This window comes from Lepidochelys kempii, chromosome 8 (genome assembly GCF_965140285.1).
Source record: "Lepidochelys kempii isolate rLepKem1 chromosome 8, rLepKem1.hap1, whole genome shotgun sequence".
Classification (NCBI taxonomy): Eukaryota; Metazoa; Chordata; order Testudines; family Cheloniidae; genus Lepidochelys; species Lepidochelys kempii.
The window spans coordinates 76668553-76695301 of record NC_136387.1 but is presented as its reverse complement, the minus strand read 5'-3'; the positions used below and the strand labels follow the sequence as shown (position 1 = coordinate 76695301).

General features: G+C 41.4%; 1 protein-coding gene across 8 annotated transcripts in view; it reads left to right on the top strand.

The window, feature by feature from the left end:
- PKN2 (protein kinase N2) overlaps nt 1-26749 on the top strand; it is a 136166-nt gene that overhangs the window by 82734 nt on the left and 26683 nt on the right. For 7 of the 8 annotated variants that reach the window (XM_073357145.2, XM_073357144.2, XM_073357148.2 and 4 more), the window contains exons 5-17: nt 310-455; nt 553-766; nt 8469-8654; nt 9228-9337; nt 18417-18560; nt 18701-18776; nt 19096-19270; nt 19541-19670; nt 20200-20336; nt 20427-20499; nt 20580-20671; nt 25758-25934; nt 26638-26700. In XM_073357145.2, the coding sequence (XP_073213246.2) occupies nt 310-455; nt 553-766; nt 8469-8654; nt 9228-9337; nt 18417-18560; nt 18701-18776; nt 19096-19270; nt 19541-19670; nt 20200-20336; nt 20427-20499; nt 20580-20671; nt 25758-25934; nt 26638-26700 (1723 nt within the window). The remainder of the gene's footprint in view (nt 1-309; nt 456-552; nt 767-8468; nt 8655-9227; nt 9338-18416; nt 18561-18700; nt 18777-19095; nt 19271-19540; nt 19671-20199; nt 20337-20426; nt 20500-20579; nt 20672-25757; nt 25935-26637; nt 26701-26749) is intronic. The other variant, XM_073357141.2, reaches the window with a different exon arrangement.

Below are 26749 nucleotides of genomic sequence, written 5' to 3'. Positions count from 1 at the left end.
AATTTCCCGGGGGAGGACCATGGTCTTTCATATCCTCTAATTAGTAAGTTTAGTTATTTGGTTAGTATCAGTCTAGTGGATTTATCAAGCTCAGAACATAATTATTTAAATGCAAAACTTTGAATTTCATTATTGCTTCTATAACATACGTGGCTATGATCTGCTTTTCTTTTACAGTCTAACAAAGCTGCATCTATTTTTCCTATACTGTTACATTCTGCATCTATTAAATTGTTTTAATTGCTAAATATTGAGAACAAAAGTAATAGATGGTATTCAGTGAAGATTAAATGTTTTGTTTATTTGTAGCAAAACCTGTGATAAGCCCTCTTGAGCTTCGAATGGAAGAACTGCGGCATCATTTTAGGATAGAGTATGCAGTAGCAGAAGGTGCAAAGAACGTGATGAAATTGCTTGGCTCCGGAAAAGTTACCGACAGAAAAGCACTTTCAGAAGTAACTTTTTAATGTAGTTTATGAAATTTAATTTTAAATACTATGTTTGAAGAATGTGGATTGTTCTAAAAATCTTTTTTAATTTATATTGAACAAGGCTCAAGCAAGATTTAATGAATCAAGCCAGAAGCTGGACCTCTTAAAGTATTCATTAGAACAAAGACTGAATGAACTTCCTAAAAACCATCCCAAAAGCAGTATTATTATAGAGGAGCTTTCATTGGTCTCTTCACCAACACTAAGTCCACGTCAAAGTATAATATGTACACAGAACCAGTATAGTACACTATCCAAACCAGCAGCTTTAACAGGTATGTGGTTTTGTATAATTTATTACTCATTTTTATTAAACTTGAGAACTCAGGTGATTCATACACACGTTATTCTGTATTGTCTGTAAAAGTATGTGGAAATATCTCATTCTTACATGCTTATCTTACAACTATTCTGTTTAAGAAATATGACCAAAACACACACACTAAAATTTTAAGCTAGATTTAGTAAAGGTGTTACATAATTTGTATATAAATATAAAGGCTTTAGTGTTTGTAGTGCCTGATAGAATGTCCATAAGGCATTACAAGTGATTGAGGTTCCTTAAATATATTTGATATGTACAAAGTTCAATTAAAAAAAGAAATGTTCTGGTCCTTAAATAGGTCTCTCTAGATTAATGCTAGCACTTTTCATCTTTAGATTATCGAGTGCATTATAAAGGAGGGTAAGTACAGTAACTCCTCACTTAATGGTGTAGTTATGTTCCTGAAAAATGCGACTTCATGCAAAACGGTGTTAAGCGAATCCAATTTCCCCATAAGAATTAATTTAAATGGGGGGGGGGTTAGGTTCCAGGGAAATTTTTTTCACCAGACAAAAGACATTATATACATATACAGTATAAGTTTTAAACAATTCTAAACAAACAGTTTAATATTGTACATAGCAAATGAATGATTGTGAAGCTCGGTTGAGGTGGTAGAGTAAAAGGGTGGAATATTTCCTAGGGAATGCCTCACTGCTAAATGATGAACTAGTACTCAGCTGAGGCTTAAGCGTTAATACGCTGCTGTTAATGTAGCCTCACACTCCACAAGGCAGCATGGACTGAGGCAGGAGGGAGAAAACACAATAGATGCAGGGCAGTAGCTGCAAACACTTCCCTGCAAAAAATGAACATGATGATGAGCCCACGCTATCCAGCTGGAGCGCACCACTCCCTCCTCCTGACAGCACATGCACCGCTACACAGGTGCTGACTTTTTAAAGTGCAGGGGGGGTGCCTGCATGAATGAGAGAGATGTGCATTGCCCCTTAAGTATGCTGACCCCACTTCACTTACATTGCCCTTTTAAGCAGATCAGCCAGTTCAGACATCAGAGGGTTAGCCGTGTTAGTCTGGATCTGTAAAAGCAGCAGAGAGTCCTGTGGCACCTTATAGACTAACAGACGTATTGGAGCATAAGCTTTCGTGGGTGAATACCCACTTCGTCGCATGCAGTTCAGACAGAAAGCAACAGCTTCCAGCAAGCTCCCTCCTTTCTGTCGGGGGGAGCAGGGGCACATCCTGATATCAGCACCCCTCTCACCCCCTCCCCCAGCAAGCAGGAAGCTCCCAGGAGCAGCTCCAAGGCAGAGGGCAGGGCAGAAACAGCACAGCAGTGGGGGGAGGGCCACCTGAACTGCTGCTGGACAGCTGCAGAGCCACATATCTTACAGGGAATTTAGGGGAGCTGATGTGGGGGGAGGTGCGAAGCTGCACCCCTTCCCCCCCCCCCCCCCCGGTTCTAATCCCCACAAGGAGGGGCTGCTCTTCCAGAGAATCCTGCAAGCAGTGGACAAAGCAGGCAGCTGCCAAATGATGTTATAAGGGAGCATTGCGCAACTTTAAATGACCTTGTTCCCTAATAGATCAGCAATGTAACAACTTTACTTTACTAGGACAACTTTAAGTGAGGAGTTACTGTATGATTGTCTCCATTTTACAGATGGAAAAACTGAGGTGCAGAGGAGTTAAATGACTTGCCTAGGTCAAATAGCAAGTCAGTGGCAGAACTGGGAATAGAACCCAGGTCTCCTCCCAGCCCTGTACCCTTATCCACTAGGTCTCACTTGCTCCATGGAAGGCGAGATTTATGTTTAAAAAAACAAAATTAAAACTATATTTATAAAGTAGAGAAATTTTCAAATATTCCTTAATGGAAATGCACAAAAATACTAAGTTCCCTATTTATTTGTGCTAATGGTTTTCCTAGATTAAAATAACTAAATATGAGGAATTAAGTGTTAGTATTCACAGAAATAAATGTCTGCATAGTGGGTTATGAAAGTCAAGACTATATAGCCAATCAGTGTCTCAGAGATGCTGTTCATCTTGAATTGTGGAACCTCATAAAGGAAAAGTTTTCAAGAGATCTCATATGTTTTTAATGAAGATCTCAAATACATCTCTCCAGATTTTACTTTGTTTGCTTAAAGCAGGTGTTGAATAAAACTGTATTCAGATATTTTGAGTCTATTAAATTATTAAATAAACTACCAAATTAGAAGTACTAATCCAGCTGTTTTCTTTTGTTTTCCCCAACGACTTTACCTTTAACTGCTAGCCTGAACTGTAACAGAGGAAGTTTGTTGGCAAAAAAACAAAAAACAAATACAGGAAGTCAAATTCTGTCTTTGCAACACAGGGGTTATATATGTATATCTGATGTCAGAGTTTGGCCTTACGAGTTTAATTTTTAAAAAATTAATATAAGAAACACAAACTTTTCTTTGTATGCCAGGCTGCACTAATGTTAATAACTTGGAATGATTCTTCTTGTCTTACATTTATATCAAATAAGAAATGTAACAACTGGACAAAAAGTGGAGATACAAAGTTCTGCAAATCCCTCTGGTTATCTGTGTGGCGTTTTTACAGATTCAGCACAGTCTTTCTCCAAATCAATGTGATTTCACTAGGAATTTTTACTGGAGCACTGAGGATTTCAGTGTCCCTGGGTATAATTAATGTCCTGACCCTTGATTTTAAAACCATTTTACCTTTCTCTTAAATTGTAATCTTATATCAAGACAGGTGGCAAAATAGTTAATCTTTTAAATATTTCTTACTGATAGTTTCATTAATTATCTTGCAGTCTTGACAAAGTGAATTAAAAAAAAAATGGAAGACACACTGAAGTGCAGCAAAGGACATTGGTTACTTTTTTTGTTTTTTTTTAAAACTGAACTATCGCATTAGTGCTGTGAATAACCGTGTGTATATTTTGCCCTCAACAGGAGCAGACTCATGAGTAGGGTATATATTAATTCCCTGAATAATCAAAAATGATTCCAAACAACATGGCTTGGTTAATTGGGGTTTATTGCTCCCAGAGGGTGGTGTGTCAGCCTCAGAGAAGATTTGACATTGCTGGCTTGTTGCTATCATCTGGTTGAGGATGAAGCAAGTACCACTAGCTGCCTGTGGTATTGGGGACTGTGCCTTTAAGGGCTGAGCGTCTCAGAAAGAGTCTGGGCAGGGTGCTGTGAAGATCTTCTTATGCACAGCCATTTGGAACGTCGCAGAATAAAGCAGGGTCCTTAAGCACGGATGCTCACCACATACCACACTGCCCTCATTACATGGCAGCTGCAGGTGGAGGACTGTAGACTAGCAGGAGTGCTGGAACAATTTGTATAGTGGGGGTGCTGAGAGCCGTTGAATCCAAACTATAAGCCCTGTATATAATGGAAACTACTTCAAGCCAGGGGGTGCTCCAGCAGTCCTAGTTCCAGCACCTATGAAGACTAGTAGAATTCAAATATAGTTAATGGCTTTTCAGGCTAATATACTTATTAGTTGGTGACATCCCTTGATACACTGCAAGAAAAGAATCTAAATCTTCATTTAAAGGAAAAATGCTTTTATGACATGAAATGTGTTAAATGCTAAAGATTTTCATGTCATCAGACACTTTAAAATCTGTCCACATTTTTGGCCTCTGAAGAAATATCCTGAGCACCTAGGGTTGTCTTTAAAATGGAGCAGTGTGGGGCAAAAAACCTAACTGGCTTCAAGACTGAGTTTGGAGTATGGAGGGTATGGGACTGCCTACAATTGCACATAGCCGATCTGGGAGTGCTAGTAGCAAATATCCCCAAAGGCTAGTGATGAGACTCTAGATGGGGAGGGCTCTGAGTTACTACAGAGAATTATTTATCAGATGTCTGGCTGTTTGGGTCTTCCCAAAATGCACAGGGTCTAACTGACTGCCATATTTCAGGTTGGGAAGGAATTTCACCAGGGTCAGATATCCCGAGATCCTGGGAGGTTTTTGCCTTCCTCTGCAGCAGGGGGCATGGGTCACTTGCAGGTTTAAACTAGAGTAAATGATGGATTCTCTGTAACTTGAAGTCTTTAAATCATGATTTGAGGACTTCAGTAACTATTGCAAGAGTCGTTTCAGAGTAACAGCTGTGTTAGTCTGTATTCGCAAAAAGAAAAGGAGTACTTGTGGGACCTTAGAGACTAACCAATTTATTTGAGCATAAGCTTTGGTGAGCTACAGCTCACTTCATCGGATGCATACTGTGGAAAGTTTAGAAGATCTTATTATATACACACAAAGCATGAAAAAATACCTCCTCCCACCCCACTCTCCTGCTGGTAATAGCTTATCTAAAGTGACCACTTCCTTACAATGTGTATGACAATCAAGGTGGGCCATTTCCAATGCAAACCCAGGTTTTCTCACCCCCCCCCACACACACACACAAACTCACTCTCCTGCTGGTAATAGCTTATCCAAAGTGACCACTCTCCTTACATTGTGTATGATAATCAAGGTGGGCCATTTCCAGCACAAATCCAGGGTTTAACAAGAACGTCTGGGGGGGTTAGGAAAAAACAAGGGGAAATAGGCTACCTTGCATAATGACTAAGCCACTCCCAGTCTCTAATTCAAGCCTAAGTTAATTGTATCCAATTTGCAAATGAATTCCAATTCAGCAGTTTCTCGCTGGAGTCTGGATTTGAAGTTTTTTTGTTGTAAAATAGCGACTTTCATGTCTGTAATCGCGTGACCAGGGAGATTGAAGTGTTCTCCGACTGGTTTATGAATGTTATAGTTCTTGACATCTGATTTGTGTCCATTTACTCTTTTACGTAGAGACTGTCCAGTTTGACCAATGTACATGGCAGAGGGGCATTGCTGGCACATATCACATTGGTGGATGTGCAGGTGAACGAGCCTCTGATAGTGTGGCTGATGTTATTAGGCCCTGTGATGGTGTCCCCTGAATAGATATGAGGGCACAGTTGGCAACGGGCTTTGTTGCAAGGATAGGTTCCTGGTTTAGTGGTTCTGTTGTGTGGTATGTGGTTGCTGGTGAGTATTTGCTTCAGGTTGGGGGGCTGTCTGTAGGCAAGGACTGGCCTGTCTCCCAAGGTTTGTGAGAGTGTTGGGTCATCCTTCAGGATAGGTTGTAGATCCTTAATAATGCATTGGAGGGGTTTTAGTTGGGGGCTGAAGGTGACGGCTAGTGGCGTTCAGTTATTTTCTTTGTTAGGCCTGTCCTGTAGTAGGTGACTTCTGGGAACTCTTCTGGCTCTATCGGTCTGTTTCTTCACTTCCGCAGGTGGGTATTGTAGTTGTAAGAATGCTTGATAGAGGTCTTGTAGGTGTTTGTCTCTGTCTGAGGGGTTGGAGCAAATGCGGTTGTATCGCAGAGCTTGGCTGTAGACGATGGATCATGTGGTGTGGTCAGGGTGAAAGCTGGAGGCATGTAGGTAGGAATAGCGGTCTGTAGGTTTCCGGTATAGGGTGGTGTTTATGTGACCATTGTTTATTAGCACTGTAGTGTCCAGGAAGTGGATCTCTTGTGTGGACTGGACCAGGCTGAGGTTGATGGTGGGATGGAAATTGTTGAAATCATGGTGGAATTCCTCAAGGGCTTCTTTTCCATGGGTCCAGATGATGAAGATGTCATCAATATAGCGTAAGTAGAGTAGGGGCGTTAGGGGACGAGAGCTGAGGAAGCATTGTTCTAAATCAGCCATAAAAATGTTGGCATACTGTGGGGCCATGCGGGTACCTATAGCAGTGCCGCTGATCTGAAGGTATACATTGTCCCCAAATGTAAAATAGTTATGGGTAAGGACAAAGTCACAAAGTTCAGCCATCAGGTTAGCCGTGACATTATCGGGGATAGTGTTCTTGACTGCTTGTAGTCCATCTTTGTGTGGAATGTTGATGTAGAGGGCTTCCACATACATAGTGGCCAGGATGGTGTTATCAGGAAGATCACCGATGGATTGTAGTTTCCTCAGGAAGTCAGTGGTGTCTCCAAGGTAGCTGAGAGTGCTGGTAGCGTAGGGCCTGAGGGGGGAGTCTACATAGCCAGACAATCCTGCTGTCAGGGTGCCAATGCCTGAGATGATGGGGCGCCCAGGATTTCCAGGTTTATGGATCTTGGGTAGTAGATACAAGAGTGGGTGGATGAGGTTCTGTGGTCTGCAATGTGCAAGAGGTCAGACTAAATAATCAAGATGGTCCTTCTGGCAAAAGTCTGAGAGTCTACAAGTTTTCAATGAATTTGATTGCATCAATATGAAAATTCTAACTCCAGAAGGGGGAGGGTGTCTTCTTGGATTTCCATGTACTGTTGATTCAGACATTATTGTGTTGCTGCAGAGAGGGTAGGGATTGGGAAGCAGCCTGAAGGCCTCATACCCACTTGTGTAAAAGACCATCTTCTTCAGCAAATCCAGATATGTTTAAATTACAAAAGATTGAGATTTTAAATTATGCATATATTTAACTTCTGAGTTCAGTGTGCAGGAACAAAATTAGATTTCTTAATGTTTTTTCAACAAACTAGTAGTTTCACTAGTCACTGTAATTTTAAAAAAAAAAAAAAAAGCATGCTGGTGTTTTCCTTATCTTTGTTTTAGTTATATGATGTTTAGTAAGCTGAGATTGTCCCTTCAACAGAGAGTCTTAATTTTAAATTTTACTATTAAATTGAAAACTCAAAAAATCTAATTTAGCTTTCAGTGTTGATCTACTTACTTACTTATATTTTTAACAACTTGGGAAATAAAATAGAGTTGCCAGTCTATTTAAAGTCCGTTTCCATCTTTGCATTAGCATGATGTTGCAGTGTTTGGGTTGCAAAATAGCATTATAATGCTATCTAGAAACCTTGTTCAAAGCTTTATATTTTAAAAGCATTCATAGAAAAGTTTTCATTGCTGTTGGGTTTTATAAAAGATTATTTTTAATTACTTAAATTTTGGGTCAAATATGTTATGACCATATCTCTTTAATTGCTGTACATAGGTAAGCATTTCAATATTTTCATAACTTAATATGTTCATACTCAGCGTAATAAATATATAAAAATTCCTGGAGGATTTTTCAACAAAAAATAAAACCTGCCATGCTTCGATACATGTGCCCTCATTCAGAAAGTAAATTATTTAATTTCTAGTGTTGCTTCCTATCACATTTTATTGAAGAATGCCTGCTAGTGTACAGTAGACATCATTGTATCTGTTACCTAAATTGAATATTAACACAGCTGTCATTTGTGAGAAATTGTCTTTTCTTTAAATTTCAGTTGACAATTTTTCTTCCCTACTGATGTAGTCATCAGTTCTGTTCATTTTCTTTTGCTTAAATATTAAGAATTAAGATCTTTACATATAAGCATAACAGAATAGATTGTTTTAAAATTGCTTTATGCTATTACCACTGAATTGTAACCCCTGCTGATGTTTGATTCCATATTTGTTTGATCTTGATGTTTTTAATTTTTTAATTTCAGTGGATTTCCTTCCAATAAATAACACTACTGTCTAACTTGAGTCTCTCATCACTTCTCTGAAGCAAATATCTGTGAATTCTATTACTCAGTAACCTCTGTATAGGTCAGAATGTGAGGTTCTAATACAAAATCATTCACTAGTCATTGCACTGTGTACACATAAGAACTTAGTATGTGACAAAAGCAATTGTTTTTATCTTGTTTCAGGTACTTTAGAAGTAAGGCTCATGGGTTGCCAAGATATTCTGGAAAACGTCCCTGGTCGATCAAAAGCTACATCAATTACTCTACCTGGCTGGAGTCCAAGTGAAGCCAGATCATCTTTCATGAGCAGAACAAGCAAAAGTAAAAGTGGGAGTAGTCGAAACCTTTTGAAAACAGATGACTTGTCCAGTTTAGTATCCTTTTTATTTTTGAAACAGTCTAATTAAAATGCTCAGAAAAAGTTAATTTTGTTTAAAAAAAATCTGCAGTATAAGACCTGCTCAGTGACTGTATCTTTATTACAGCTAAATCTCAAGCAATCACTTCCTGTCCTGTTATGCATATTGCTCAGGAAGAAAGATGCCAGTAAAAAAAAAAAAATTGGTATTGTTTTAAATTTTACCAAAGAGTTAAGAGGGCTTCTTGGTGGGGCTGTTGCTACTGTACAGGACGAATGAGGGAAGAGAAGAGAGTAAGAGAATTCAAAACTTCATCAGATTTACTAACCACATACACACATGTTTTTGAGAGGAATGCATTTTTGTATTTGTGACTTGTGTAACTGAGAGATTGATTTCAAACTTAAAAATGGTCTAGCTCTTCATCAATATGTTGGTGGATCAAAAATTCTTAATCCTAAATTTAATTGGATCATGTGGGCATAATGGTATTTTTTTAGTGAGGCATTAACACTGAAGTTTTTTTGTTTTTGTGGAAAATCCTCTTATACTTTTAAGCTGAGTTTGTGTAACTTACTTACAGATGAAATCTGTGCTGTATTGAAGCTGGACAACACTGTGGTTGGTCAAACTAGCTGGAAGCCTATTTCCAATCAGTCATGGGATCAGAAGTTTACACTGGAACTAGACAGGGTAAAGACACTGCTGTTTGCATTGATGGAGATTCAGTTCCATAGATTAATTTCATGCTTTTCTGTGTCTGTTCTTTTCAACTGTTATGAACCTATTCAGATTCCATGTATATAAGTATTCCTGTTCTTCATAGAAGCAATTCCATGGCATGAAGTGTTTTGTTCTTCTTTGAGTGCTTGCTCAGATCGATTCCAGTTAGCTGTGTGCACTCCGCGTGCACGGTTCGTCGGAAGATTTTTCCCCTAGCAGTACCCATTGGGTTGGCTCTGGAGTCGCGCCTTCATGGTGCTGCATATAGGGCCCTGCCGACCCGCCGCCTCTCCAGTTCCATCTTACCTTCAGTGGCGGTCGTAGGAACGTTTCATCTCTCACCTTCAACGAGCAATCCTCTAGCATATTTTCTGTAAATAGTTAAAGATTGTTGTACTTAGACGCTGGACTTGGGGTACTGGTGGGTGTTTCCCTCCCCCACTTCCAGGCCCCGGGGCATGTTCAGACCCAGGGATTTAAGCCATAAGAGGTTTGCCAGAAGCCTGTCCCAAAGGGTGACCTGCACTCAGCTTGTCTAACGTGCTTAGGGGAGTCTCATCAAGCAGAGAGGTGCAAGATCTGTAGAAGCTTTCGCCCCCACACAAAGAAGGAGAGAGATCACAGACTAAAGTTACTGCTAATGGAAGCAGCTCTCCGCCCTCAGTCTGAGTCAAGCTCCATGGATGCGGCACCGGGCTCCTCAGTGTCGGTGCACAGCACGCTGGTTTCGGTCTGGGAGATGCCGGAGAAGGACTCTGGGAGCAGAGACCCTCGGCACTGGCATTCCCTTGTGCCAAGCATAGCACGGGATCAGTCTCGGCATCTCTCACAGTCTCCTGTCCCAAAGAAGCAACACAGGAAGACTGATACCACTTAGTACTTAGGAAGACTTAGTACCACAGATGGTACTGTGACCAGTACCGGGACTGGCACTGAAGCGGACTCTGACTTGGGGCCGGAGCTGCAGCGTTTTGAGGAGCTGGATGGGCCGGAGGGCCCCTAATCATTGTCTCCAAATAAGGCGGTGGCAGAGTCATCCTCGAGGTCCCCCCCGTCCCGACAGCAGAGCCCACCTTGAACTTCTGAGGTGAGTTGCTCAGAACCTCGAGGTACAGACGGAGGAGGTCACTGAGGTGTCAGGTCCAATAGTAGACATTTTATCCCTGGCAGGACCCACCAGGGTGGCCCTTCCCCTGGTAAAGACCATTCAGGAGAACACACAAACCCTGTGGCAAACACCATCCCCTCTGGCTCCTACAGCTAAGGGAGTCAAGAGAAAGTACTTTGTGCCCTCCAAGGACTATGAATACTTGTTTACCCACCTCCCGCTGGACTTATTGGTAGTGGCAGCTGTTAATGTGAGGGAAAGGCAAGGGCATCAAGGAACTATCCTTGGAGCTAAGGACGCAAAGAAGCTGGACCTCTTCGGGAGGAGGATATACTCCACTGGGGGGCTTCTGCTTTGGATTGCAAACCAGCAGGTGATCCTTATCTGATATAACTTCAAGTCTTGGGACACAATATCCAAATTCTCAGACCTTGTCCCACCGGATTACAAACTGGAATTCTCTGCTCTTGTGGACGAGGACAAGATGGTTGCCAGGACATTGCTGCAAGCAGCATTAGGCTCAGTGGACTCTGCAACATGGATGATGTCTTCGGGCATCACAGTACGCCATTGCTCATGGCTGCCGGCCTCCCTGGGGAGGTTCAACAGACAATTCAGGACCTACCGTTTGAGGGGACCACGTTATTTTCAGAGAAAACAGACTTGAGACTCCACAGTCTGAAAGACTCGCGCGACACTCTAAGATCGCTGGGTCTGCACACCTCTGCCATCCAACATAGATAGTTTAGGCTTCAACCCACAACACAACCATACCAGGGGCAGTTTAGGCAGGACCAGAACCGCCGGCATCCAAGAAACCAGAACCGCCGTCGCCAAACCCACGAATAACAGGGGGTCTGGGTCATCAGGCAGCCACCAGGCCCTAGGCAGGCTTTTTGAGGACGTGCCCGAGCGCGTTGTACCAACCTCTCGACTGGATCCTTCTTTCCCATTTTCGGAACGTCTATCCCATTTCTGCCAAGCGTGGTCCCAAATAATCTCAGACGATTGGGTCCTCTGCATGATAGAGATGGGATATTCTCTTCCATTTTCCCCATTCCTCTTCAGGGACCTCTCTCACGAGCAACTTCTCATACAGGAGGTACAAACCCTCCTATCGGCGGGAGCTGTGAAGGAGGTTCCACCGGAGCTCAGGGGAAAGGAGTTTTACTCCAGGTATTTCCTAATACCGAAAGTAAAAGGGGATCTCGGGCCCATCTTGGACCTGCGCAGTCTGAACAGGTTCATAAAGAAACTAAAGTTTCGAATGGTCTCTTTGGCCACTATCATCCCGTCCCTGGATCCAGGAGATTGTTATGCCACCCTCGACTTGAAGGACACATATTTCCACATTTCCATAATCCTGCCCAACGGGCACTTCTTAAGGTTTACAGTCGGGAGTTTCCATTACTAATTCACAGTGCTACATTTGGCCTATCTTCAGCACCTCGAGTGTTTACCAAATGTATGTCAGTCATGGCCCCTTTTCTGCGGAAAAGGCAGGTTCAGGTATTTCCTTACCTAGATGACTGGCTAGTCAAGGGCCGGTCCAGAACACAAGTGGATCAACATGTTTCCCTCATAAGATCCACCTTCAATGCATTGGGTCGCCTCCTAAACACTCAAAAGTCAACGCTCACCCCTACTCAGAGAATGGAGTTCATAGGGGCAGTGCTAGACTCAGCACAGGCCGCAGTGTTCTTGCCCCAATCCCGCTTCCAGGTCATTCACATCATACAGGACCTCAAACAATTCCCTATAACCACAGTAAAGAGTTGCTTAAAACTCCTAGGTCACATGGCATCTTGTATGTATGTAGTGCAACATGCAAGGCTCAGACTCAGACTTCTCCAAGCTTGGCTCGCATTGGTGTATCGACCAAGCAGGCACAGCCTAGACATGGTGGTTACCCTTCCACCAGATGTTCTCAGTTCTCTTCACTGGTGGCTCGACCTACACTTGGTGTGCACAGGGGTTGTGTTTTCCAAACCCCGTCCATCCCTATGTCTGACAACTGGTGCCTCAGCCATGGGGTGGAGGGCACACCTTGGGAAGCACAGAACTCAGGGCCTCTGGTCTCAGGAGGAACTGATGCTTCACATCAATGTAAGGTAGCTCAGGGTGGTCCAGCTGGCATGTCAGGCCTTTTGGCCTCTCTTGGAGGGCAAATGCATATCGGTCCTGACAGACAATTCAACAGTGATGTTTTATATCAACAGACTGGGGCGCATGCTCCTCACCCCTGTGTCAGGAAGCCCTCAAGCTCTGGGAGTTCTGCATAGCACACTCCATACTTTTGGAAGTGTCCTGTCTTCTAGGGTTGCAGAACAAACTAGCAGACCACCTCAGCAGCTCTTTCCACAACCATGAGTGGTCTATCCGCCCAGATGTGGTAAACAATATATTCTAGAGGTGGGGAGTTCCCCAGATTGATCTGTTCGCCACAAGGGCCAACAGGAAGTGCCTACAATTCTGCTCCTTCCTAAACCACAGCCTGGATTCATTGGCGGACGCATTTTTCCTTCCATGGAAGGACTACGCATTCCCTCCCATACCACTGATTCACAAGGCCCTCCTCAAAATCTGGAGCGATGGATCCTTGGTGATCCTGGTGGCACTGGTCTGGCCACATCAGCATTGGTACACCATGCTACTGCAGCTATCAGTGGACACTCCAATTGCTCTACCACTAGTTCTGGACCTCATCATTCAACAGCGTGGAAGGCTTCCACACCCCGAATCTCGAGTCTGTATGGTTGAACCGGCTCGAGCTTACATGCTGAGACCCCATTAGGGAGGTTCTTCTGGGTAGCAGAAAGCCTTCAACCAGAGCGACTTACCTAGCCAAGTGGAAGAGCTTTGTGATTTAGTGCTCGCAGAGTCGTATCCCTCTAACACAATTGTCGGTCCCCTTTATCTTGGACTACCTCCTAAAGTTGAAACAGCAGGGTTTGTCTCACTCCTCGATAAAGATTCACCTGGCTGCCATCTCAGCTTTTCACTCTGGAGAGCATGGACACACCATTTTCACTAACGAAATGGTCGGCAGTTCCTCAAGGGATTAGACAGATTATATCCTTCTATTCTTCTTCGAGTGGTGTCCCTGTGGGTGCTCCGCTCTAGGTGTCCCTGCGCAGGAGATTTCTCGCAGCAGTACGCAGTCGGGGGAAGGGCGCGCACAGGAGTCGTCTCGTGCAGCTGTTGGCACTTCCTGTAGCGCACGCTCCCCTGACCGTCCCTCAGTTCCTTCTCAACCAATCTCAGCTGCAGACGGGGCTCCGCGGCTGTGCTCTCTTTGATACTTTCTGGGGGAGGTGAAGTTACAAGTTACATAGGAACTTTTTTAGTCTATATTTAGTTACATTGTTTAGTTACTCTTCTTTGTGTATACGTAGTTACATAGTTTCCTTAGTTCTCTTAGAGGTTTTTCAAAAAAAAAAAAAAGAGAGAGAAGAAAGAAGATGACTTTTTTTCTCTCCTTTACTCCCCGTTTGGAAACAGTTTCTACAGTTTACCATTACAATTAACCCTCATCTCTCAAGAGGTGGGAGAGGCCTAGCTGCAGTCATGCCGGGCTCCACAGAATTTAAAAAGTGTGACTCCTGACATGAATTGATGCCAGTCTCTGAAGGCCACACATCTTGCATTTGCTGTCTGGGAGAAACTCATATCTCCCAGAAATGCATACATTGCACCAACTTAACAACAAGGGCAAGGCGTGACGGGGATCTCTGCTTGAAAATGCTTCTGCTGGAGAAATCCCTCCAACCTCCGCAAGAGACGTCCTCTGGGGAGTCTCATAAACGGAGATCCCTGAGCTCTGATAAGGCTCTGACTTCCAAAACTGTCAGGAAGGGAGCCTCAACCTCTCCAGCAAGGGTTTCTCACAAAAAGAGAGCTTCTCCAGCGAGGTCTTTACCCTCAGTGCTCCATTCATTCAGAGCGAACATTTACAAGGCACCAGGCTCCTCCGGCACCGTCCCTCAGTGGACCCCTGCTAAGTCCCAACGCGCAGCACCGGAGTTGAGACATCAAGTCTCCTTCACAGCACCGAGTACCCCAGTGCAGAGTGTAACAAAGGCAGCGGCACTGCTATCAATGCTGCTGCTACCGGCACTGACCCAAGACTTGCTGCTGCCTAACGAGCCGAATCCAGCACTGGTCCGCGCTCCAACGGTCGACTGCAACCCCAAGGCGGGACCAGTGCAACTCCTGCATCCTGCTGACATACCAGTCTCTTTGGACCGCAGTCACTGCTGCTTGGCACTGAACACTGCCCGAGCTACATAGCACGGTACCATCCTTCGTCTCCTGCACCACTCTCCATGCATAGTGGTGAGGAAGGAGACGTGCAGGACAATGGCTTCTCCTCTCAACGTTCATCCCCATCACAGAGGAGACCTACGTGGAACGCAGTGAAGCCTAAGCCTCATCCGTCTGAGCATTCACAGCCCTAGCCTTACCCATTACCACCTTACCCCATGCAATGGCCACAATGGGGTCCTCGGCCCACATACCAGAACCCCTATTCTGGTCCCCCATTCCCAGCAACAAGAGGTTCCAGAGTAGGAAGCAAGAAGGAACTGGAGAGGCGGTGGGTTGGCAGGGCCCGATATGCGGTGCCATGAAGGTGCGACTCCAGGGCGCTCCAGAGGCAACCTGACAGGTACTGCTAAAGGAAAAACCTTCCAGTGAACTGTGTACATGGCACGCACACACCTAATTGGAATAGATATGAGCAACACGTCTCGAGGAACAAGAGTTACAAGAAGGCTAGTAACTGTTTTTTACAGAGAGTTAACGTTCTAGTAATCTCAGCTCTGATGATCTAGCTCAAATCTAGTATGGTCTCAGGTGTAAAAAAAAAAAAAAATGTAGCCTCATCCTTGCCCAAAGTGATGGCTCTCTTGCTTAGATCTTACACAATTTGCAAAAACTGAACAAGACTGATAATTTTGTTCGACATGTCTTGGACCGTAATGCAGGTGTTTTAGAATACAGTTCAGATGTGGAAACTTGCATAATGTTTGTCCATGTTCTGTCTAAAAGTAGACAGAGTTGGTAATTCCATATCTTCATGAATATAGTCAGAATTCACACAAATTGGTGAAAGCACTTGTAAAGTTTCAGAAGAACTTTCTCTTACATGTAATCCTTAGGAAACAAGTATTGAACAGGACTGCACTCTAGCATTTCTTTACCCTTTCTTTTTGTCCATTTAATGTTGCTGAGGCCTAATTAAGCTTTACTTTGTCCTTGCATCTCTGTGGTTTTATGTATATATATCAAGACTTTTTCTAAAAAAAATCCTAACGTTAGGGTCCTAAATAAATAGAGGTTAATTTTCAGATTGATTTGCCTCAAACGTTCCATCTGAGATGTATTCCAAAGGGGGTCCCCAGTTTTGCTGATTTGTGGTTCCCCCTCCCTGAAGCTAAAAGCGAATTCCTTCCTTTTAGGAAACAAGCAGATTTGCCCCCATTGGAACAATCCAGACTGCATACTCTGAAAACAGAAGTAGTATGGGATATATGTGGGGCCCTGTGGTCTTGGTTACCAAAAGTCATATTTAGCCTTGAGAATAAACACCACTAATCATCATCCCCTTGTATTTACATGTCTTCTCCCTCTTCCATTGTTGCTTTTAGAACATAGCTACCATTGTTTATTTCAGTTTATTACTGTACACCAGTTTGTCCTGCTGTCCATTGCTATAACTAATTCCATAAAGTGTTGTGATTATTTTGTAAAGTATTACTCTTTATTTTTGGTAGCATCTTTCATAAGTATATGGGGTTGAAAAAATTACTGAAATTGGGGTTTTACATAGCAAGATATATCAACAGTTCCAGTTAGCTGAAAAACTTAGATTTTACCCCCTGTGAGCCACAGAATGCTCTGCAAACGCATATCTGGTTCTAGAGTTACTATACAGAATTGCTCAAATGACCACAGGCCACCTAGCGACTGAGATGTAATATACTGGGTATTTGTGGATGGCAGTTAGTGTCTGTAAATTTTTTTCTGAAATTATAATTTATACAAAGTATGTAAATGTTTTAAACTGTCCCACAAATAGCATATATATAAAACAAACTATTTTTACACATGATTGACTCTTGCTTTTGAATTACTCCTAACAATTAGCCTTTGTAACAGTGGTGAACTTTCTTCTTCTTCTTCTTCTTCACCTTCATCTTGACCAAAAGCCCTATCTGCCTGGAAAGACCTTATACAAGGGCCCCCTTCAACTGTTGGTATAGCCCTATGTTCAGGCATCAGTGAAGATTTGGCTTGATACCACCAAAACCAGCACGGTACCCACTTTGGCACTGGCAATCACACTGACATGGATACTTTTCCTGTCAAAGGAGATACCTTCCTTGGAGCAGACAGCTTTCCCAGGCTTAGCCTCATTTCTGGCACTGCTGCCTTTGAGGACAGCCATGTCTGAGCTGGAATAGCTGTGACCAACAACTGTCAGCACCAGGATCTTGGCTGCCTCAAGAAGAGTGGCATGCTTATGATGACTCGGAGGAGGCTCCTTCAGGGAAAATGGAGGAGTCCCCCATAAGGAACTATACCAACAGTGCATCCCCTGATGGATAAATTGGGACTTTGTTCATCAGGAGTAGAGATGGACTGAAGCGGTTTCAAGAGCTGATGGAGAGAATGGCTGACACTCTAGCTTCAGACAGGTTTCAGCACCAGATGCATCTGATTCTCTTTTGACATCATGGAATGGCAGACAAAAGACAATGTCACATTTCCTATTTTTCCATGACTGCTCAATCCAGTGAAGGACATTTGGCTCTCTGCCTTCATTCCCAGTATCGAAAAGAGCTAATCTTGTATGCTTTGTGCTCTCAAGGGACACTAGTTTTGTTTCAACATCCCTCTGATTCCATGCAGGTCTCTGCAGCCCTAGAGTTATCTAAAAGTAACAAGGGGTCCCTGTCTGCACCCTTGGATGGAGAGGAGCATAGACTGGATGCTGTTGGGAGGAAAGCCTATTATTCCACCTCTTTGGGTTTACAAATGGCAAATTACCAAGATGTCATCATGTCCAGATACAACTACCCTATGGGACTCCTAGACTTCCATCTGTCACTTTATATCTTTGTCCTGTTTTCTTCCCCTAACCCCATGTTCACCAAGGCGAGTCCCACTTGCACCCCTTAACACATAAAAAGAGCAGTGTGCTATTACCTAGAGAGTATTAAGTCTTTCCCAAAATCAAACAGATTTGTTACCTGTGGAGAAAGGGGGAACCTAGTAATAAGCAGATTCTTTGAGACTGGATTAAGGGGTGTATTGAGTAATGTTACTTCTTTGCCAGGAAACCAGTGCCTCTTGACTTGAAGATATTCTACTAAGGCCACACCTGCCTTTGTAGCTTGTCTGAGACAGGTGCCTGTTGAAAAGATTTGCAAATCAGCAACATAGAGTTCTGATGAAAAGCAATGTTTACTTAAATAAAGTATGGACTTGGCATTGTAGTCCAGTGATCAATCTGGTAAAGTGGTGGAGCAGTCCATTTTTGCCTAGATCTCCTCACCCACCATCCTCTGATGGGGACACTGCTTGCTAATCATCCATAAGTGGGAATGCACAGAGACACTAGAAGAAAAAAGAATGGTTATTTAGTGGTAACTATTATTCTTCAAGAGTTGCCCGTACGTTCACACTGTGCAGCCAGCTTCATCTCTGCCTTGGAGGCTAAGGAGGAGAAACTGAGGTGCCTTAGGGTGGAAGGGAGGGACGGTGCACTCCTTTATGTAAACCAATCCAGTTACATCATCGTAATGTGAGAGTGCTCCTGCATCCCCAGCTTTTGAATACAGATCTCCACCTCAACACTAGAGGAGCTAGATCCCGTAAGTATGACTGCACAGAGGCAACTAGTAAGTAACCCTTCTTTTTGTTTCTTTACTGTCGTAGTCACGTGAATTAGAAATTTCAGTTTATTGGCGTGATTGGAGGTCTCTGTGCGCAGTGAAGTTTCTGAGATTAGAAGATTTCTTAGACAACCAGCGACATGGCATGTGTCTCTATCTTGAACCACAGGGTACTCTATTTGCAGAGGTAAGAGCACTTAATGCAAAAACTAAATCACATTTGAAATAATTAAATTGCAGAATATTTTCAATCGCTTTTAATAAACTCTTAATAATGCATTATATTCTGAAAGTGGAATTGTAATATACAAATTATCTGAACTGCAGGTTACATTTTTTAATCCAGTTATTGAAAGAAGACCAAAACTCCAGAGACAAAAGAAAATTTTTTCAAAACAACAAGGTAACAATTTATTAGGAATTAAAATTAAATTATAAAGCTAAAAATGTAGTACAGATTTGCATGTTTTTATGCAGTCTTAAAATGTAATTGCAGATAAAATTGGTGATAGTTAAATCTTTAATATGACATTCAACAGTGTTTGTTTAGAACTGTATATTATACAGTAGCATTTAATGGTGGATTATTGAAAATTGCTAAGGAACATGACAAATTCAGTTTGTTCTCCATAAATTATAAACTGATGAATTTTAATTATAGCTTTTGGTAATAGGTAAAGAAATTACTTGTGCTCTATTTTCTTTATTCACAATATCTACAGGCAAAACGTTTCTCAGAGCTCCTCAAATGAATATTAATATTGCCACTTGGGGAAGGCTGGTGAGAAGAGCTATTCCTACAGTAAATCATTTTGGTACCTTCAGCCCTCAAGTTTCTGTGCCTACTACAGTGCCAGTGGTTGATACATGCATCCCTGAACTAGCACGGTCAGCTAGGTAAATGCCTAAGATTTTGAAGCCAGATTTACGTACAAAAGTAATGGTGCAATTCTTATTTACTCATGTAAATGAAAAAAATCTTCCTTATTTAGTCTACAGAATTTAAAACCTCGACATTTTCTAGTTGGACAGCCATTTGTTGTATTTATTTAAAAAAGGAAAAAGTAAGATGTTCTAAAACCATATTGAAACAGGTTTTTCTTAAGTATTTTTAATACTAGTAAAACAGTCGCCATTGTACTCTGAGTGTGTTTGTTTTTCTGTAAGTGACTCTCCTGTAGCCAAATTGGACTTTGAACTTGAACCTGAACCTCCGCCTGCTCCACCCCGTGCATCGTCCCTTGGAGAAATATGTGACTCTTCATCTGAGAAAAAGGGACCGGATACACCCGTTCAGGCAGGACATTTAAACTAGTCATAAAGTGTTGCACAGCATGTCACATTTTTAATCAAATATTTAATATTTGTGTTACAACATTTGTAGTTACAATGCATTTATTTCCTTCTATTTTAAATAGAGAATGCTACAATTTGTGTGTGTGAAATTTTATCAAATTGTACACAATTACACATGGTATGTTATAATCCTGGCTATAGAGATTGGCCTTTTTCCGTGGTTTTTAAGTGTTTAAGTCACACTGTTTTCCTACTGGTAGCTTTATAGGCCCAAAAACCAACTCCTGCAATTTATAGAGAAGTGTGTGTTAGTATTCACAAAGAGTGGAATGACTTTAGAAGAATAGGATTTAACAGAGGCCTGTCAGTAAATACAGCATTTTAGGCTAATTGATACTTTGAATTTCACACTGTTGAAGTTTTGCAGTTATTTTTTACTTCACTTTCCTTAAATATAGTACCTTTCTTCATTCTTCAGCAGTCTCATTTTCTAAATCTTCAGATTTCTGTGTCTTCTACATATTTCACAGGATGCAGAAACTACTTTTGATTTTGAAAATGAGAGAGAGAGTAATGTTTCAAAACTCCAACCTGAAATAATTTGTGAGCCTGAAATTCCACACACAGACATAAAGAGTACCAACATACGAGAGCCTGAAGATAGAAGGTAAAATACACACTCGTTTTTTTGACTGTTTTGTTGTTAACCCTAACTTGAAGTTTTCTGTAACTTTTTACATTCATTGCTGTTTTACAGAACACAAAGATTTCAATTTAGTCTGCAAGATTTTAGGTGTTGTGCTGTACTGGGTAGAGGTCATTTTGGAAAGGTAAATTTTTTGATGACTACAAGTGTATTCAAAAAATAAAAACTCACCTGTTTGAATAAATCACTTATCTACTCTTTCAGGTGCTGCTGGCTGAATACAAAAACACAAATGAGATGTTTGCTATTAAAGCGTTAAAGAAAGGAGACATTGTTGCTCGTGATGAAGTAGACAGGTCAGTTTCAAGAAAGTAACTAATACATGATGATGTATATTCTTTTTCCTCTGCAGGAAATAGTGACTGGGTTGTAAATTATCATAGACTTTAACGGAGTAATGTTACTGAGCCCAGAGTGAGAGTTCAGATTGTATTTAGCAGAGGAATTCTCATGTAAGGTATTTGTTTCTCAGTCTAGTTGCATTCAATTAAACAGTAGTATTGTGGTTAAACATATGAAAATGTTCTCAGGTGGCTACAGTGGAAAGAGAAATTTCCCATTGTAGCTGCAAATATGATTTCTATGAGTTTTTTGTATCAGTCAAAAACTGTTAGGTTTCCCTTTACCTGCCAATATAAATATGAACTTAACACATAGGAATTGGTGTTACTAGAGGCTTTCATCTTAGTCTGTAGATCTTCGGAGTGTAACTAGTCTCCTTTTTCATTTGGGAGAGAACACACAAATTACCCTCCCACTGGGAGGGGCCATTATGCTATGATCTGAGCTTACTATATTGAGGAATGTTACCTCAGCAGACATTGTCCAAACATCGAAATGATGAGGTTAAAAAAAACTCCTGAATTCCAGGTCACTATTCTTATGTTAAAAAAAACCTATAATTCCAGAGCCCAGGAAACAAACATGACCTTGAGAAGAATAAAATCAAGCAGAAGGAGGAATATAGTCAAAACTAATGGTCAGATGTTTCTCTAATACAGGCAATATAACGAAGAAACTCATTGACTTTAGAAACTCATTCCTTTCTTAGCAGTCCAAAGTAAAACATATCTTTACTGGATCTGCAGGCTGATTTTTCTCTTTCAAAATAAATGTTGAGATCTCATTCTATAGCAGTTTGAGGTTTACAACAGAATGTGAAAATCATCTCTACACTAAAATATTAATTCAAGAGTTACTTGGAAAAATAGTCCTGGAGTTTTTGGGTTTTTTACAAACCACTTAGTCCCAGTGAAACTTCTTGGATGGACAAAATTTCCAGCATCCTTTTCCTTCTTGCCAACAGTATATAGTAATTACTACCACTCCATTTAGAGAGGAAATATGTGAGCAGAATGAAGCACCTCAGAGGGAGCTTCTATCTTGAAGCACTGAGTTGAACTTGTGTGGAGGGACATTTACTTTGACTTAACTATTTGTATGTAGCTCTAAGAAATTTGAAAACATTTGGATATAAGTCAACAGGGGTTCCTCTCATTTTTGTCCCTTAGGGCTTCAAAACGAGACGTTTGCACATACAGCATAATATCCTCTAAAACTTTTGTCAAAGATCTATTTGGCAAAACTGGATACTTGATGACACTCTTCCTTTTTCAAGCTAAAGAGAAACACAAACTGGGGAATTCTGCCCAACTTCAATGAGTAGTTCAGTAGCTTATTGAACTCTCCAAACCATGTGGCCAAGGCAGTAGAGTTTTAAAAGTCTCATCTTATGTATAATATACAAAAAGTGGGGAAATAACTGTGTTACGTAGGTAGATATGTGTCGAGGTTCTAGGATGTCAAACCAATTGGAGCATTATGTTTGCAGTCCTCTACCAAAACTGATCTGTGTATTCATAGAGGTAAGATAATACATTTTATTGGACCAACTTCTGTTGGTTAAAGAGACAAGCTTTAGAGCCACACACAGCTCTTCTTCAGGTCTGCCTGAAGCAAGTACCTTCAGAGTGTGTTATAACATTGACAAACTGAAAGTCCATGAAAAAAGTGGAATTCAAGAAGATAACTGAACAAAAGCTGCTGACCTCTGCACTAGTAGCATACATCAGATAGAATACAACATTTTCTGCTTCATTAGAGAACATGGATGTTTCCCCAGGAGTTCAGATCCTAAAGAAGAAAGCTGTATCACCGAGAAGATTATTGAGTTGTGTGATCGTTGAAGGAAACTAAGAGCAAAAAGGAAGACTGATGAAAGCAAAAGAGAGAGCAATATTCCCATATTGTGATTAAAGTGGCAAAAGATTCACTGATTAAAGTGGCAAAAGAAGCTTGGCTTGAAGAACAGTGCATCACCATACATAATCCTTTTGTGGCAAATGCCACTAGGAAGGCCTATCAAATCACCAGGACTCTTTTTCTGAAAGGATTCTTGGCAGGAAAAATACCCTTTCACCCAACACTTGGGATAGGTATTGCCAAGAACTCTGTAATATGAGTGAAACAAATTCTAAGTTGGAAGTGAAAAAGGCAGAGGAGATCTATATATGAGAGCTTGATATATCCTTATCAGCCTACAGTTGAAAAAGCTGAGAATGTGATGCAGACATTGAAAAGCAGTAAAGCCTCTGGAATGGATAAAGTACAAATACAAACAATTAATACAAACAATTAACAAATACAAATTAATTAACAAATACAAACAATTAATACAAACAATTAATTAATTAACAAATACAAACAATTAATTAATTAACAAATACAAACAATTAATTAATTAACAAATACAAACAATTAATACAAACAATTAATTAATTAACAAACACAAACAATTAATTAATTAACAAACACAAACAATTAATTAATTAACAAACACAAACAATTAATTAATTAACAAACACAAACAATTAATTAATTAACAAACACAAACAATTAATTAATTAACAAACACAAACAATTAAGTGGAGAGACACTCATCTAGGCATGCCATAAGCTTGTAACTGTGATATGGGAGTCTGGAAGACTTGGTCACAGTCCCTGATAGTCCCTATTCATAAAAGGGGAGACCCAGCTGTTTTGTGGAAATGTCATTGATACACCCTAAAGAGAATTGCAGCCAAGATAGAAAACTTTCTGACTGAAGAACAAGGGGTTTTAGACCTAGAAGGGGTACAGTGGAGCAAATGTTCAACCTGCATGTGCTATGTGAGAGAGTACTGGAGAACGATGGAAGTTTTTGTGAATTTTGCTAAGGTGTTTGATAGCATATGGGACAAACCTCTTTGGGAAATCCTATGGTTGATCGGATTGGTGAAAACGTAATAAGCTGAAGGTAAACCTCTATGGAAGCATGATGGCTTTCATGTTTGTGGGACACGAGCAAAGTAGTTGGTTTGACTTGAGGATAGGTGCCAGCCAGGGTGCTTGCTATCCACGAACCCTCTTCAACCTGTTATCTTGAAGAAATATTAAGAGGAGCCACTGATGGAAACTTATAGGAGATGTCTGTTGGTGGATACAAAATTAGTCATCTGTGCTTCACCAGTGATATTGACCTGATCAGATTGTCAGAAGAAGAGGTGCACAAATTTCTAGAAAGAGTAGTAATGGAAGCAGAGAAGTTAGATATTCAAAGACAATGGTGACATCTGTTAGAAAAGGTGAAAATATTTCTACCCAAATCTGAGGAACCATTGGAGTACGTTGAGCACTTCAAATGTCTGTGCAGTGTGTGACTACAAGGGATGTTAAAAATCATGTAGAGATCAGACATAGAATTGAACTCACGACTGCTGCTGTAGTGACACTCAGACACATTTGGAGAAGCAAAGATGCAGTCTCTTGCCTTCAGCATCTTATGTGTATGGGAGACGTGGACTTCAAGGAAACGTTAAGACGCTTTCTGCCTTTGCATTGCAATGTTATAGGTGACTAGTGCATGTTATCTGTACTTTGCTCATGATTAGCAAGGAGACAATCTCCCAAATTTACAACATAACTGGAGTGACGAGAGATATCATTGAGACAAAGAAAACTTGAGTTTACAGGGCATGTGGGTTGGATGAGCAGAGGAAAATTGCTGAAGAAAATTTTTCCAGGGACTGGTGCCAGGGGCAAAGGGCTCCCATGGTGAGTGTTTGTTTTTCAGCTATGTGGCTGACTCAGGGGTGGGCAAACTTTTTGGCCTGAGGGCCACATCAGGGTTCCGAAACTGGTATGGAGGGCCGGGTAGGGAAGGCTGTGCCTCCCTAAACAGCCTGGCCCCTGCCTCCTATCCGCCCCCTCCCACTTCCTGCCCCGACTACCCCCCTCAGAATCTCTGACCCATCCAACCCCCTCCCGGGACTCCACACCCATCCAACCCCCCCGCCCCGCTCCCTGTCCCCTGACTGCCCTGACCCCATCCACACCCCTGCCAGGCCCCCCAGGACTCCCATGCCTATCCAACCGCCCCCAGTCCTCTGACTGCCCCCGGGACCCCTTACCATGCCGTTCAGAGCACCAGGACTGGTAGTTGTGCTGCCTGGACATAGCCAGCCAAGCCGCCACGCAGTCTAGAGCACTGGGGCAGGCCAGCGGCTCTCTCAGCCATGCTGCCCGGCAGGAGCTCGCAGCCCCACCGCCCAGAGCGCTGGTGGCACGGCAAGTTGAGGCTGCGGGGGAGGGGGGACAGCAGGGGAAGAGCTGGGGGCTAGCCTCGAGGGCCAGTCTGGACAGTCCCGTGGGCCACATAGTTTGCACCTGTGGGCTGACTGGATGGGATACAATGTGGTGTGCTTCTCAAGGCTATGTGAAGTCTGCAAAACATGGAGGAATTTTGCTGGCCAGTGACTCTTGCGTTGTTTACTGTTCATTGTGATTTGACTCTATGGTGCTTTACACTGTGAGAGAATAAATGTATGTATGCATGTATAGTCATGACATGCAGAAAGAAAAAGACAACTGAATCACAAGACTGTATATTCATGGAATGGTTTTCATAGCAAATACCAGGGGTAATACTTCAGCTGTCTGTGCCCAAAATCTGCAGTGGAATGGTTTTCCCACCGCTTGAATATTACGTGCATAGATATAAGTACAGTTTGTATCAGTTGATTTTAAATATTATATTTTGTTTAAATTTGTGGGCATATTGAGAAATTCCAACAGGTATGTTTTCAAAGAGTTTCATGAGATGTTAGCCATATAACTCCCCTCATAGTCAATTGAGTTGTACAGTTAAAATGCTGCATTGCACTTTGAAATTTTAGTGTTTAGAGTATCCTATCAAATTAGAAAAAGATTCAGGTATTCTGAAAGCTTTGGTGGGGAGTGGGGGATGATGAGGGCGGTCTTGTCAATTGTATTGTTCTTTGTGTTGAAATTTGTAATATAACATTCAGTTTTAAATTTTGCTATTAAAATATTTTCTGTTTGCAGCCTTATGTGTGAAAAGCGAATTTTTGAAACTGTGAATAGTGTACGGCATCCCTTTTTGGTGAACCTTTTTGCTTGTTTCCAAACCAAAGATCACGTTTGCTTTGTAATGGAATATGCTGCTGGTGGAGACCTGATGATGCACATTCATACTGATGTCTTTTCTGAACCAAGAGCAGTGTAAGTGTTCACACTGTTAGTACCATTAAATATTTAAAAGCTTTGATATACATTGTTCTGTTTCAGTGGGCTGAAAAAAATACTATGTTCAACTTTTCTTGCCTTCGCATGCTTGTGTATTGGATCACTTCATTTAGTACTGTAATCATCTTAAATGGACTAAAGATTAAAGCCTTGTTAAAATACATTCAACCCAGTTTGGTTAGAAGAAAAAATATATATTCTGTTTTGGTTATGATAGTCAAAGCATTTTTTAGGCTGTCAGAATGTAAGCTTATATGCTAATAGCTTAAATCTAAATTGCCTTTAAATGTAAATACGTAATATTTGTAATGCTATTTTGAAGAATTAGTAGTCTGTTTAAAATGTTAGCTGAAATTAAAAGATTATATAAATGTACCGGCTTCAGCGGGAAGTGTTGGATACTATGGCAATGGGTGCCATAGAAAACTACAGTATAGGCAGACAAAACATGTTACAGGTTGGGCCACATTTGTCTAAACTTTTACCTGGTAAATTTTAAAGCTTTGACTTAGAATTGTATAGAATTCCACATGTATCACATATTAAAAAATCCTCTGAAGAGAAGTTTCTATATGCAGACTATCTGCACTCTTCCGAAAGTAATTAATAAAAAACACTGATTAATTTAGCAAGACTGAAATGCACTGAAATTCTAGCTTTTATTTAATTATTCGAACAGGTTTTATGCTGCGTGTGTGGTTCTTGGACTCCAGTATTTACATGAGCACAAAATAGTTTATAGGTAAGTAATCAATACTTTCTCACTACTGGAATTTTAATAATTTCTCCTT